The 14,326-nt window shown below is 27.0% G+C and overlaps 1 protein-coding gene across 5 annotated transcripts in view; it reads right to left on the bottom strand.

Annotated features, from left to right (window-relative positions):
• LOC127279892 (UTP--glucose-1-phosphate uridylyltransferase) overlaps nt 1-14,326 on the bottom strand; it is a 237,922-nt gene that overhangs the window by 133,779 nt on the left and 89,817 nt on the right. For all 5 annotated transcript variants that reach the window (XM_051302548.1, XM_051302543.1, XM_051302545.1 and 2 more), the window contains exon 5: nt 12,014-12,089. In XM_051302548.1, coding sequence (XP_051158505.1) covers nt 12,014-12,089 — 76 coding nt within the window. The remainder of the gene's footprint in view (nt 1-12,013; nt 12,090-14,326) is intronic.

Genomic DNA, 14,326 nt, shown 5'->3' with positions numbered 1-14,326 from the left:
TTAGAAATTATTTTGTTCAATTCATTTTTTATTATGAACATTTAAAGTACAATTTGCAATTGGACCATAAGGTCCCTTTCACCGCGTCAGGACATATATTGTTAAGGGGTGTCCATTTTTTTGAAAGAATTAAATTTTTTCAAAATCCATACGATTGATTGTTCAGAATCATGAAAAAAGTCTATAAAAAAATGAGCAATGAAAAATAATAATTGCGACAGAAGTTTAAATTTTTCGTCTATAGATACTTCAAGATTCAATTAAAAAATTATTAATGAATTAATTGTTTTTCAGTTTCCCATATTATATTACAGTTTTAAGGGGTTTCCTAAATTTTTTTGCCCTAAAATAGAAGGTTTTTAAAAGATCGTGTACTCATAAGTTTTAAAATATAATTGATCAAAAGTTTTTACATGTTACTATATACGTCAAGAACTATTTAAAAAAAAATTGCGATCTTAAAAAATATTATTATGCTCCTTCTACAGAGGTCGCTATGTACACTGGTCAAAATCAAAGTCCTTTACGGTAACCACTGTAGCTCATCGCAGAATCATCTAAAATAAAAAAATCAAACGTGATTTTAAAGTTTAAGACCTAATACAGGTCCTAAACCTCGAGATATTAAAAAAAATCAAAAATTAAAAAAATGGCAAGCTTTGGAACCCAAAAAACTGAAAAAACACCATTTTTTGACAATCAATCACTCACAAAAACCTGATTATTGAATATTTTAAATATATTAGAGGTTTAGGGCCTGCAAAAACTTCCACTGAATCGAATGCAACTTGAATTTTTGAAATCGGTCAAACGGTTTTTGAGTTCTACTGGTTACCATTTTTAAATATAGTGTTTTGAGAAAAAAGCGTTTAAAGTTTTGATATCAAAAGGTTATAATTAGTCAAGCAGAAGTAACTAAATCAGCTTGAAAATTCTTACTCAGGGGTTTTTGGGGTCGCTGATTACGAATATGATGTCAGATTTTAAAAATTCAAAATGGCGGATCCAATATGGCGGACATGAAAGTTAAAAATCAATTGCATTTACTCGAAACTTGGTACTCGGGGGTTTTTGGGGTCACTGATTACGAATATGATGTCAGAATTTAAAAATTCAAAATGGCGGATCCAATATGGCGGACGAAAAATTTTAAAACTAATCGGATTTGCTCGAAAATGATGAAATGATATGAATATGATGAATTGTCCGTACTGGGTCCATGACCATGTCGGGTTTATTATCAGCAAACCAAAAAACCTTTTTTATATTTGAATTTTCGAATTCTGTCATCATATTCAATCCAAGCATTTTTTAAATTTGTCCGTCATCTTGGATCCGCCATTTTGAATTTTTAAAATATGACTTCAGATTTGTAATCATCGACCTCAAAAACCCCCAAGTAGTAAATTTCAAGCAAATCCAAGCATTTTTTAAAAACTCGTCCGCCATATTGGATCCGCCATTTTGAAATTTGAAAAATGGACACCGGATTCGTAATCAGCGACCCCATAAACCCCCGAGTAGGACATTTCGAGCCAATCTAAACACTTTTTAAAAAACTTGTCAGCCATATTGGATCCGCCATTTTGAATCTTTAAAATCTGACATTAAATTCGTAATCAGAGACCCCAATAACACCCCGAGTAACGAATTTCAAGCAAATCCATTCGCTCGGTTTATCGTGGACACGAAAGGGTTAATTATACGATCTGTAGACGCATATATATATATATATATATATATGTATTTTGTTAAATAACTTAAGATTTTGAGCGAATTACGATCTAATGATTTAACCACACATTCTTAACATACTTTCCTATCAAAAAATGAAGAAAAAAAAATTCGATTTTTTTGACCAAAAAAATTTAGGAAACCCCTTAAATACTCAATATTGTCAGAAAAAAATTGACAACCTTGAACCGCCTTGATTTCGAAAGGGTGAAATTTCAGCGGTCTCTCCCCTTAGAAAGAAACTTTGATACAACTAGCAACTTGCACAAACTTCTTATTGCTTCCCTTTAGTTAAAAGAAGACTTATATAGATTATATTAATTTTTCGCATTTGTCATTACAATAATGCATAAAATAACATGATAATACAAAAAAAACTATTTTTTCATTCAAAATCAATTTCTTTTTAAATCGGCTACGTAAAAAGATTTAAAAGTATACATTAAAATACTCCCAACACATCTACAAATTATAACGAAAAGGAATTTTGAGGAAACATTACATTTTTACTTAAACTTCCTTCTGGCCCACCGTGGTTTGCCAATTGTTTATTAACAATCCACTACTTCAAAATACTTCATATAGTGCTTGTTGGATGCAGAATTATGTCAACTTTCATTTAGTAACGTCAGAACTACGATAACTTTATTTGTTTATAATATATATCATTTTTTATTAACATTAATAACACAGCCACCCAATAAAAGTGTTTTGATCTAGGGTCGATACTTATTTGTATAGGAGGCATTTCATATGAGAATACAGGGTCATGTCTCGGTTTTTTCTCAAAATTCGGTAAATTATAGTGATAGTGGTGCTAAATAAGTGTACAAATTTTGAGTTTGAAATTTTTAATATTTTTCGAGATATTTACAATAACAAATTTGAGCAATATTTTAAAATTAATAAAAACATAATAAAAATTAACTATTCGGCCGCTTGCGGACGACAAAGTTGCTAGTTAACTATAATAATCTTGGTATTCATTCATTCATTCATTCACTCATTCCGTCCGGACTCCTGCTGGGTTTTCGGTGACAGAGAGAAGAACAAGTTATGGAGAGAGAAAAATATATCTTTATTTTGCAAATGAGGGTTCGCTTGACCTGCAATCTGTTTTGTTTAAAGAGGGAGAAAGAGAGAAAGAGAAAGAGAGATGAAATTTAAACTGACCTGTCAGGTAAATCATTTCTCTAAAAGTTGTCAAAGAGTAATTAAAAACTTTCGTACATTATATTTGCCTGTTTGATTTTCTAAACTATTAAAAAAAAAATTTTTCAGTGCATTTTTTTTTTATTTTTTTCATTGATGTCAATTATATTTTGGATTTTATAGCATTTGTACTAAAGATTTATGCATTGTGGATATTAAATAACTTTAGTATTGAAGATATTTTGATTTTTTTAAAATAATATTAACATTGAAGAATTTTGGATTTTCGATATTGAATTTTGGACATTGAATTTTGGGTATTGGATATTGAATATTGAATTTTGGATTTTTGATATTGGATATTGAATTTTTGATTTTGGATATTGAATTTTGGAAATATATTTTGAATTTTTTTGCATTGGTACTAAAGATTTGTGTATTTTGGATATTAGATAAGTTTAGTATTAAAGATGTTTGGATTTTGAAAATTGGATAATATTTTGATTTTGGATATTGGAATTTGAAATTTTGAATAAAAAAAATTAGATAAAATAAAATTCGATGAATTCTACAATGGCTAACATAAAAGGGTATGTTGTTTTAAGTAATAAGGATTTAAAAATTATTGAAAATAGAAATGAATTGTTAAATGACATGCATATGTATAAATTTGAAGATTTATTTTTGGTGCGCTGATTACGAAAATGATAGCGAAAATTGGCGCAAATTTGATTATCATGGTAAAAACCATAAAAAACACCATATATTTTGCATCAAATAACGTTAACAAATGTTGCAAAACACTTATAATTTAATAATATTTTACATTTTTATAATACAATGTCAAGTTTTATATGAAAAATTGCTATTATTTTTTTTACGTTTACAGTACTGCTTTACAGTACGTCATAATTTGGTCATAACCTAAAAACAATTTGGAGGAAAATTTAAATAGTCGTTCTCTTATCAAGTGTTATTTTTCAAATGTTGCCGAACAATAATTGTAATAATTATAAATTTTGAATTTTTTAATGTTTTTTAGCATAAAAAATCACATTTTTAGTCCCTGTGTAAGTATAAATACGCATGCGTATATCTGACACACCTTATAATTAGTGTTGCCAAAATCCACGTTTCATAAACTTAAATTTTTGCCTGTCCCAGTGTTTAATGTCCCACTGTAAACAATTTAAAAATTTAGCAATCGCAAGAAATTATTTAAATAAAAATTGCTTGTAAAATTTTTAAATATTTTAAATTATTGGATATTATACTTAAAAATATAAGTAAACGAAGTAACAATTACACTTTTTTTAACAACAGTCCTATCTATATAAAAATCAGCATTGTAGTTCAAGAAAAAATTTATTCCGTAATGTCAAAAACAGTTTTTTTCAATTTTCTTTGTAAATAATGAATCAATTTGGCTAAAATTTTTGGAGATAGTGTGTTGTCATAAAAATGGTTTACATTTAAATTTTGGTCGAGTTTCATTAAGTAGTTTTTCAAAAAATTAAAGTGTCCTACTGTTTAAACTGTCCCACTTTTTATCACTTTCCCCTACCTGTATTAGAGCCCTCGAAAATTTTAATAAAAAAATTTTTAAATTATTACCTAGCCCCTCAGAATTAATCTTCATTAACAAAGGCTCTATTGTCCAATGGTTGGTTTTTTTGTGGTATTTGTTCCGGGGTTTTAATACAGGTATAAATACGTATATATGTTATTTATAATGAACTACTAATTACTCATATAAGAGTGTCCTTTTTGCACTTATTGGCTGATCAGTAGTTACTGATTCATAGTTACTCATAGTTCTCTCATTCTTTTGCATATTTGGTAGTTTTATTGGATAAAAGGCAAAATTGGTTATATTGGATTAAAGTAAAAATTGGTTATATTGAATTAAAGGAAAAATTGGTTATATTTAGTAAAAGGTAAAATTAGTTGTATTGAATTAAAGGAAAAATTGGTTATATTTAATAAAAGGTAAAATTGGTTGTATTGAATTAAAGACAAAATTGGTTATATTCAATAAAAGGCAAAATTTGTTATATTAGAGAGAGTGAGCAAAAGGGTTAAAGATATTTAGATTTTCATGAATCAAAAATAAAATTAAACGAAGTATACTATGGCCAACATAAAAGAGTATGTTATTTTAAGTGATAAAGATTTAAAAATTATTGAAAATATAAATAAATTGTTAAATTACATGCATATGTACAAATTTGAAGATTTATTAAGAAAAGATTCCAATTCTTTTTTCAATATGCAAAGTGCTTTTTATGTACAAATGCTTGATTTTACTGTCCCAATTAGAGAAGGTGATAAACACAATCAAATACTTTTTAGCGGTAATAACAATTATGGTCAATGAATTTGTGTCTATTACGATAGAGTAAGGCTTTATATTTTTGATAGCCGTAATGAGGGGTGTTTAAATGTGCATCAAATAAAATATTTAATTAGATTGTTCCCTTTTAAACCAACAGTAGTTTTTGAAGCTGTTGATCAACAACCTTTTGGTAGTGTTGAGTGTGGAGTATATGCAATAGCATTAGCAACATCTATATTATTTAACGTAATGCCAAACCGTGTAAATTATGAAACTGATAATAACAAAATGAGAAACCATTTTAAGTCAACGTTTGAAAATAATCGCTTAAATCATTTTCCGACAGTAAGAACGTCTCACAATAGGAATTCGATAATAGAGAATGATTAGAACCGTCTTTTCATAAATGGAACTCAGGAACATAAAAATTATATTTTTAGTAATTATATTCCCAGTAATAATATTAACAGAGTTCTATTAACACAAGATTTAAAAATTAAACATTCTCTAAATGACACTAGTGAAAAGAAAATAATTCGTATAACTAATAATAGACCGTCACATAGATACATCACCGAGGAATGTCCCCGTGAAGAGGACATTATGATATCGCCTGAATGTCACAAAAATATTCCCGGTTGATATCAGCTTGACATTCAAGCAATATTCCGTGCTACTTGGGTGGTAGATCCAATATAAAGAAATTTATTTTAACATTTTTAATATTAAATTTTTTTGAAAAAAAATATGGTTATTGCACACTAGCAACGTAGTCGGCTGCTTGCGGACGACAAAGTTGCTAGTTATTTAAATAATTAATACTATTTGAAGGAATGAAGATAAACTGTCAATTTTTTTTTGTTTGAAAGATCATTTAATTTTGTGTCAAATAAGATTAGTGAAAATAGCATTTTTAACAATCTAAATTATTAACAGATGATTATTGAAAATCGCTGTTTCAGCACCCCACGGCACAACTTGACGGAGGTTCCCTACCTACTCGGCACGGTATTTTCCAGTCTTTCTTTAAATAACATTTTATTATTTATTTTTTGATTCTTAGTAATACTTAATATTTTCTTTCATTGACATTGAATTAGATGATATTTCAAACAAAAAAAGAATTGACGGTTCATCTTCATTTCTTCAAATGTTGTCAATTATTTCGATAATTTTTATTCACAGTAAAGTTGGTTGTATCATTTTCTATTGCAACGTTCTGATACACATATGTTGTATCTAAATGAGAGCGTTTTGTAAATCTTTTTTGGAAATGATACACGAAGCGGTCTAATTTTTTGATGCAAAAAATTTAATCAACTTATATTAATCATGGCCGAAATGAATCCACTGAAAAATAACCCACATAGCACGACTTCTTGCTGTGAAGTTACTGTAAGGATATCTGTAGGGTTTGTAAGGTTACCGTGTAAGCGTACAGTAAACTTGAGGTCATCTTAAAACTTCCGTCATTACAGTAAGTTTACATAGTAAAGCTAAGGTAAGCTTACACAGTAAGGTCGTGGTAAGTTTACATGGTAAGGTTGTGGTAAGCTTACACGGTAAGGTCATTGTAAGCTTCCCGTAAGGTAACTGTAAGGTTGCTGTAAGGTTACTGTAAACATAGAATGTTATTAATAAATCAATTGTATTAATATTTATGCACAGTAGTATTCTATGGCACATACGGCTGCGCAGTAAATTTTATTTAACAAACCCTATTGGGGTTCATGAAGTACTTTACCAAATATATAATTTTTTATGAAAAAATTATAATATAATATATATTATAATATAATTATTTTTAATATATTTTCTTATTACTCAATGTTTACAGTAACCTTACAACAACCTTACGGGAAGCTTACAATAACCTTACCGTGTAAGCTTACCACAACCTTACCATGTAAACTTACCACGACCTTACTGTTTAAGCTTACCTTAGCTTTACTGTGTAAGCTTACTGTAATGACGGAAGTTTTAAGATGACCTCAAGTTTACTGTAGGCTTACACGGTAACCTTACAAACCCTACAGATATCCTTACAGAAACCTCACAGCAAGAAGTCGTGCTATGTGGGAAACTATTTATTTTCAGTTATTTTATTGCGGAGACTATTTCACTATTTAATTTGAAAATGAAAATAACAGAAAATCAAAGACAATGTGCAATTCGATAATTAAATAGTGACAGCTTATAAACATAACCTAAAATGCATGAAAAAAAATTTGTCGATATAATCAATATAGCCGAGCTTTTTAGAAGGTAGGTGGCAGCACTCATCTTTTCCTTTCTTTAAATATTGTCTGAATCTTTTTTATAAAAAGCAAAATTCTTACTTGAAATATTGGTCAAAAAGATGTATTATGTTATCAAAAAAGGTAATATTCTAATCAATAATATTGGTTTAAATAAGATATTAATTATATTCAACAATATTTTGAAAAAATAATTCATTATTTTTTGCAATATTTTTAATGAAAAAATTAATTTTTTCACCAATGTTTCCGTTCAAAAATAATATTTTTTACCTTTTCTTTGATAAAAAAATTAAATTTTTGTCACCAATATTTTTGATTAAAAAATTAATTTATTTCACCAATATGTTTGATTAAAAAAAATTTTTTTCATGAAAATTTCCTTTATAAATGCATTTTTCTTTCTTTAAAGAGGAGGGGGTAAAATCCTAATTTTTATTGGCAAAAAAACTCCATTTTTTATTAAGGGGATGAGACTACATATTGTCAAATAAAAGAATTTAATTTCTACCTTCTAGAAAGCTCGGCTATATTGATTTTATCGACAAATTTTTTTTCATGCATTTTAGGTTATGTTTATAAGCTGTCACTATTTAATTATCGAATTGCACATTGTCTTTGATTTTCTGTTATTTTCATTTTCAAATTAAATAGTGAAATATGTCTCTGCAATTACACTATTACGAAAATAACTGAATATAAATCGTTTATTTTTGATCTCAATTTGATACTTTCAAGAAAACTGTGTATTAATTTAACACCCGTTTATCCGAAATAGTTCATATAGGGCTCTTTAGATGTGGATTTCGATAGGCATTGGAATGGTGTTTTTAAAATAACTCTAATTTTATTTGTTCGTAAAATATTAAATTTTTTATTAACTTTTATTACTTAATTAATTATTATGTCGAAAACAAAAAATAATGCCATCTCAGAAATTTAACCATCGATTTGTTAAATCAATGTTAATCATTATTCATGATATTTTTCACGCTTTAAAATGAGGGAGAACATGTTTAAAAGTTATAAACAAATTTTATTTTTTTAACAAATTGTTTAAAAATTAATATTTTTTTAAAAAATAATTTTTTCTAAAAAATTCATATTTAGAGAGTGAAATATATCATTTTGCTTTCTCGTGGAAAAAGCTTTGTAGTTCTTTCGTTTATAAAATTTTTAAAAATGGTGAAAACAAATTTTCTTCTATATAGTAACACCCCAGTAGGGAAAAAACCATGTTTCATGTCCGCCAAATAATGTTCTGGAACATTTTAGGAACATGGATGTTCAAATAATGTTCCAGAACATTATTTGACAGACATGAAACGCTCTAAAAACGTTCTTAAAAGGTTTTTAGAACGGGCATGGTTTTTTGCCCACTGGGATGTTATATGAGATCCTGATCAATTGTCCGGATTTGGGTAACATTTGGTAGGCATATTTATCACATTAATCTCTAAAAAATGACGAGAGGATTTTTAATAATACCTCCAAAAAAAAATCTTTATCGTCTTTTTTCTAAAATTTTTTTTTAATTAAAAAAATTTTTAAATAGAAAAATTTAAGGTGATACATAATAAAATCGCCTTCCTTACATCAAGACGAATCGATTGCTATATATAAAGTATAGATTTGATTTAAATTTATAGAATTAATGAATGTTAAAAATTCAAAAATTCATATTTTAACTAAAAAATTTCCCCCTTTATGGGACTGACGAGGTACCCGGGTATCTTTTGCATTTTCAAATTTGTTTTTTTCGTAATTTTTAAAATCGTACCGACCTAAGGTTTTTTGACATCTCAAATTTATCCATATAAAGTGTTTGAATATTATTTATAATGTACCTTTTATATTTATTTATTGGGAAATAATAAACAAAGTTTCTTCACCCTTAAAAAAAATGTAGAAATTTCTATTAAAAAATTATAAAAAATTACATTCAACAATTTTTTTTAATTTTTATAGTAATGCACGTAATTTTTTTTATAAAATATGTAATTTAGTTACTACAATTAAATAATAATATTCATAAAAAAATCGTCAGTTTTTAACTTTAAAATTACCGTCAAAATGAATTTTAAATAATAAAAAATAAATTTTTTACATTTTTATATTTGATTTCATAAATAATCTGCCTAAATATGTACTTGTTTTGCAATCTAGCAAATATTATATACACGGATACTATTAAATAAAAGATCAATGAAATTGTGAATATATACAAAATACTTAATACGTAACGGACAGTTTTTTAATAATCAACTAATAATGATAATTTTTTATTAGCAAAAAGAAAATCTTATTTTAAAATGAGTCTTAAAATCAGCGCTAGTAGTTGTAATGGAAATTGCATTGCGTAAATTCAGCAAAGCTGCCTTAAGGGGGGCGCCTACTTTATAGAAAGTCAAAAAATGTGTAAATTTCAGGAATTTTTTTCTCAAACGCATTGAAATAAATTGATACGAGTTTTTGTGGATGTTTTCTTATATATTTAAATTTTCGAAATATAATTTTTTTATTGAAAAAAAATTTAATAATAAAATAAACGTCATATACTCGCTGCTGAAATTTTCCCATTGCGTCCAATCTAGGGTCCACAATTCTTATCAAAAACAAAAAAACAAAATTTTTTCTTCAATCGTACATTAGTGTTTAATTTAGTTTTTAATTTTCACATTCTATCGAAATCTTTTAATTCATATTATAAAAGATAATAATGTACGATCGAAGAAAAAATTTTGTTTTTGATAAGAATTGTGGACCCTAGATTGGGAAAATGCAATGGAAAAATTTCAGCAGCAAGGAGTTATATATATGACATTGTCTTTAATATTAAATTTTATTTTTTTTTATGAAAAAATTATTACTTTTACAGTGTATTTATATTATGTGATTATTTCTTTCATTGAAACGTCCACCATACTTAAAGTTAATTGAACTGCTTATTTTAATACAAAATCTTCAATAAATTAAACATAGGTACCCGGGTGCCTCGTCCGCCCATAGAAAGTATTTTTAATTTTTCCTCAGTCCCATGAAGGTTAAATTCAAGTTAATACATAAAATAATTGTATTCCTTGCATTGAAACGAATCGATTCGTATATATAAAGTATATGTTACACCCAAAATTAATTAAAATTTTCTTAATTTTTAATTTTTCAAAAAATGTAATTAATTTAAAAGTTTTCAATTCGAAATGTTTTAAATCCATCAATTGAATTGCATAAATTCATTGCTTCCTTCACGAGAAAGCAAATTTTTTGCTTCACACAAGAGGAAGCAAAATGTTAATGAAATAAACATAAAGGACCCCCTCCTTGTTTTATTAACATTAATTAATTTAATAATTAATATCTTGAAAATAACAAAAAAGGACATCTCAATATTTTTTGTGGTGAAACACACATTTTTAACTTTAAAAAAAAATTTTAAAAAGACTGAACTTAAAAAAAAGTCAAAAAATTTTTTGATTTTCAAAAAAAGGGTCAAATTTTGAATTTTTTGAAAAAATGTTTGCACCATCCGAAAGAGCAGGAAAAAACCTTTCGAAAACATATTGGTCAATTTTTTTTCATATTTCAGTTTAAAAGTTATAAAGTCTTCAAAAATTCACTGTTTAAATTTTTCAAAAAAATTCAACCCCCTCCCTCTCCTAAAGTTTTTAAAAAAACCTAACAATACTTCGTGGTTAAAATACTAACCCCTAGGGCTAAACTATGTGCAAGTTACAGCCCGATCATATTCATTTGAATTGATCTGAATTAGTTTTCATTTTCTGGAATATCATATAAATGTATATATGAATTATAATGTGGGCCGCTCGCTGCTACCCGACTGGTATTAGCGCATGCGTCCAAGCGTCCGTCCGGTTCTTGAATTGGGAGCCTCAAGTAGTCTTTTTTACAATAAATTTATCATTCTAAATAATATAATGTAAAACAGTCTTATTTCACGATAATTGAAGATAATAATATCCATTTCAGTTAGAATTAACCAACATTTCTGACGTTTTTTTAGGATACATTTATTTATAATAAAGATTTTAGTTCAATTCAACAACAAATTTTTTATTATTTTATAAAAAACGACGTTTCGGAAGTTACTACTACCCTTATCAAGTTTACAATAGTACATTAAAAAAACTATTATAAAATATTTATTCTTGAAATAATGAAGAGGCTTTTTTTAACATCTCTTTATAAAAAATGTATTATAATTTAGAAAAAAATCTATTTTTTATTATTAGGTATTATTTTATTATAGGTAATAATTATAATTAAATTAAAATTAATTAATAAAAGTATCTATTTAATCTTATTAATTAATTAATTAATAAAAAAAAATTTGAAAAATTTGAAAAAAAATTTTTTTTAAAGAATTGTAAAAAAAATTTAAGACAACGAAAATTTTGTGGTGGTTTCGGTCGGTCTTGAACTTAATATAATAAGAAGGATTTTCAGAAGGAAATAAAAATAGAGGAAATTAAAGTAAACAACAACATTAAATCCAATTAAAAGAATACATTCTTACCTGTTGAATAAACTTATCTAATAATCCTGTATTTTTAATGCTATCATAAAAATCGCCATGACCAGGTGGATACCAACTGCAAAAAATGTCCAATATAATTAAAACGTTATAATATAGGGTCAGTTGGGGTAAATGGGGACAAGTGGTGTTGAAGCTTAATTAAATTAACTGAGTTAATTTAGAGTTTTTAAATTAAGTTCAACGTCAATAATTGGAGTTGAAAAAAAATCAAGAATTTGGCCCGAAAAAAAGGAAGAAAATTTTATCTTTCTGGGTAAAAAATTGTAAAACTTAAGAAAAAAGTCCACTTTTTAAAAAAATTGTATGTTTTGAAAAAACTCAATTAAAATAATTGCCTATCATGTTTATTAAATTTTTACTATAATCTGCACGCAAAAATACGTAAAAGTGTATAAATTTGAAACTCTTTAGATAAAATTTTCTTCATTTTTTGGGGAAAAATCATGATTTTTATCGAAAATTATCAGTTTTTCCTTGAAAACGCTATGATAATCAACTCTAATCGTTCTCGCTATATATTTTTGTAATCTACATGCAAAAATACGTAAAAGTGTATAAATTTGAAACTCTTTAAATAAAATTTTCTTCGGTATTTGAGGAAAATTCATGATTTTTATCGAAAATTATCAGTTTTTCCTTGAAAACGCTATGATAATCAACTCTAATCGTTCTCGCTATATTTTTTCTGTAATCTACACGTAAAAAAGTATAAATTTGGATCCCTTAAGATAAAATTATCTCCTTTTTTTATTCGAAAAATCCATGATTTTTGCTAAAAATATGAGTTTTCCTTAAAAACAATATGATCATCAAATCCAATCGTGCTCGCTATATTTTTCCTGTAATCTACACGCCAAAATACATATTAATACCAAATTTCAGCCCTCTAGATAAATTCGTGTGGCCGCTAGGGAGGGGGGGGGGTACATGCCTTGCTTCACTAGTCTCATTAATAGGGTTCCCCCTTCGGGTACGGAACCCTAAAAAAGACAAATATTATATTTCTAATAAAAGACTAAATATATTTAATTAATAAATTTCAAAACCCTTATATAAAATGTCAAAATAAATATATTTTTCATATTCACACATTTGAATATGAAATTAAAAATTCATTAATAATTAATATATAATTAAAAGGGAGGACCATCCCTTTTGAAAATTCTGATGACAAACTGTCATAATATAGATTTTTTATTATTAGTTTGATATTTTATCAAGCACTAGCCTAAAAAATAGACATAACTGACAATTTCGTAATTTAAAACGATTTTCATGAATTTAAAATACAAAGATTATTAAGAAAAAGGTTTAGTCCAGTTTAAAGTATTAGAGTTTTCAAAAGGAAATAATTTTCAACTTCAATTTCAATTTTCAATTCACAATACTTCCCAAAAAACACGTGTTAAGCTAAGTGTAAAGATCAGTAATCGAATGCTGCATATACTCTCTTCGTGAGAAAACTACCTCCATTGCAACTGTTGTAGTTACAAAGGAGGTAGCTTGCAAACGAACTACTGATCAATACACTTTTTTATTTATTACTTCCCAAAAAACACGTGTTAAGCAAACTGTACAGATCAGTAGTCGAATGCTGCACATACTAAAACAAAAACATCTTTTTTTATTAGTTTGTCTACACTGAAACCCGGAGACCAAGACAGCCTCATTTGTTTACAGTGATTTTTGTGGTATTAGTTAATGTCGAGGGCGCCATAAACAAAAGGCTGTTTTTCTTCCCTTGTTACTTAATATACTATTTTTGTTGAATTTTTTTGTTTATAGATTTTTTTAATTGTTAGTTATTCAATTATTTATTGTTCAATAATGTAAAAAGAATTTTTTTTTTATTTTTTATGGGAGTGAGGGTCAATCAACAAATTCAATTTTGTTTGCACCCAGAGTTGATTATAGCGTAAATTTTGAGCTGTGCATTTTTTTATTTGTGACTATAACTGGATTCAATAGTAATAAATTTCAAATTAAGGAATATTCACCTGGTATTATGATTTTTGAACTCAATTCAGTAACAACATACACTAAATGTAGTATTTCATTTTATAACAGATTAGTATTGATAATCAAATGTTAATTCGATTACATGGAATACACAGCTTAAAATATAAAATATAGCTTCCAATCAACTAAGACCGTAGTGCATAGATTCTACACGAGGTACTCCCGTTTACGCAGAAATCTACGGATCTAGAGAAGAACAACTCGAAAAAAATCAGAAACAGTGTACTCTTTAGATTGTGCAGTTTTAACCAGATATTGAGAGTTCTCAGAAAT

The sequence above is a fragment of the Leptopilina boulardi genome, unplaced genomic scaffold (genome assembly GCF_019393585.1).
Source record: "Leptopilina boulardi isolate dan_hultmark-lab unplaced genomic scaffold, ZJU_Lbou_2.1 LbouV2_224, whole genome shotgun sequence".
Classification (NCBI taxonomy): domain Eukaryota; kingdom Metazoa; phylum Arthropoda; class Insecta; order Hymenoptera; family Figitidae; genus Leptopilina; species Leptopilina boulardi.
This window is presented reverse-complemented; position numbering and strand designations above follow the sequence as displayed.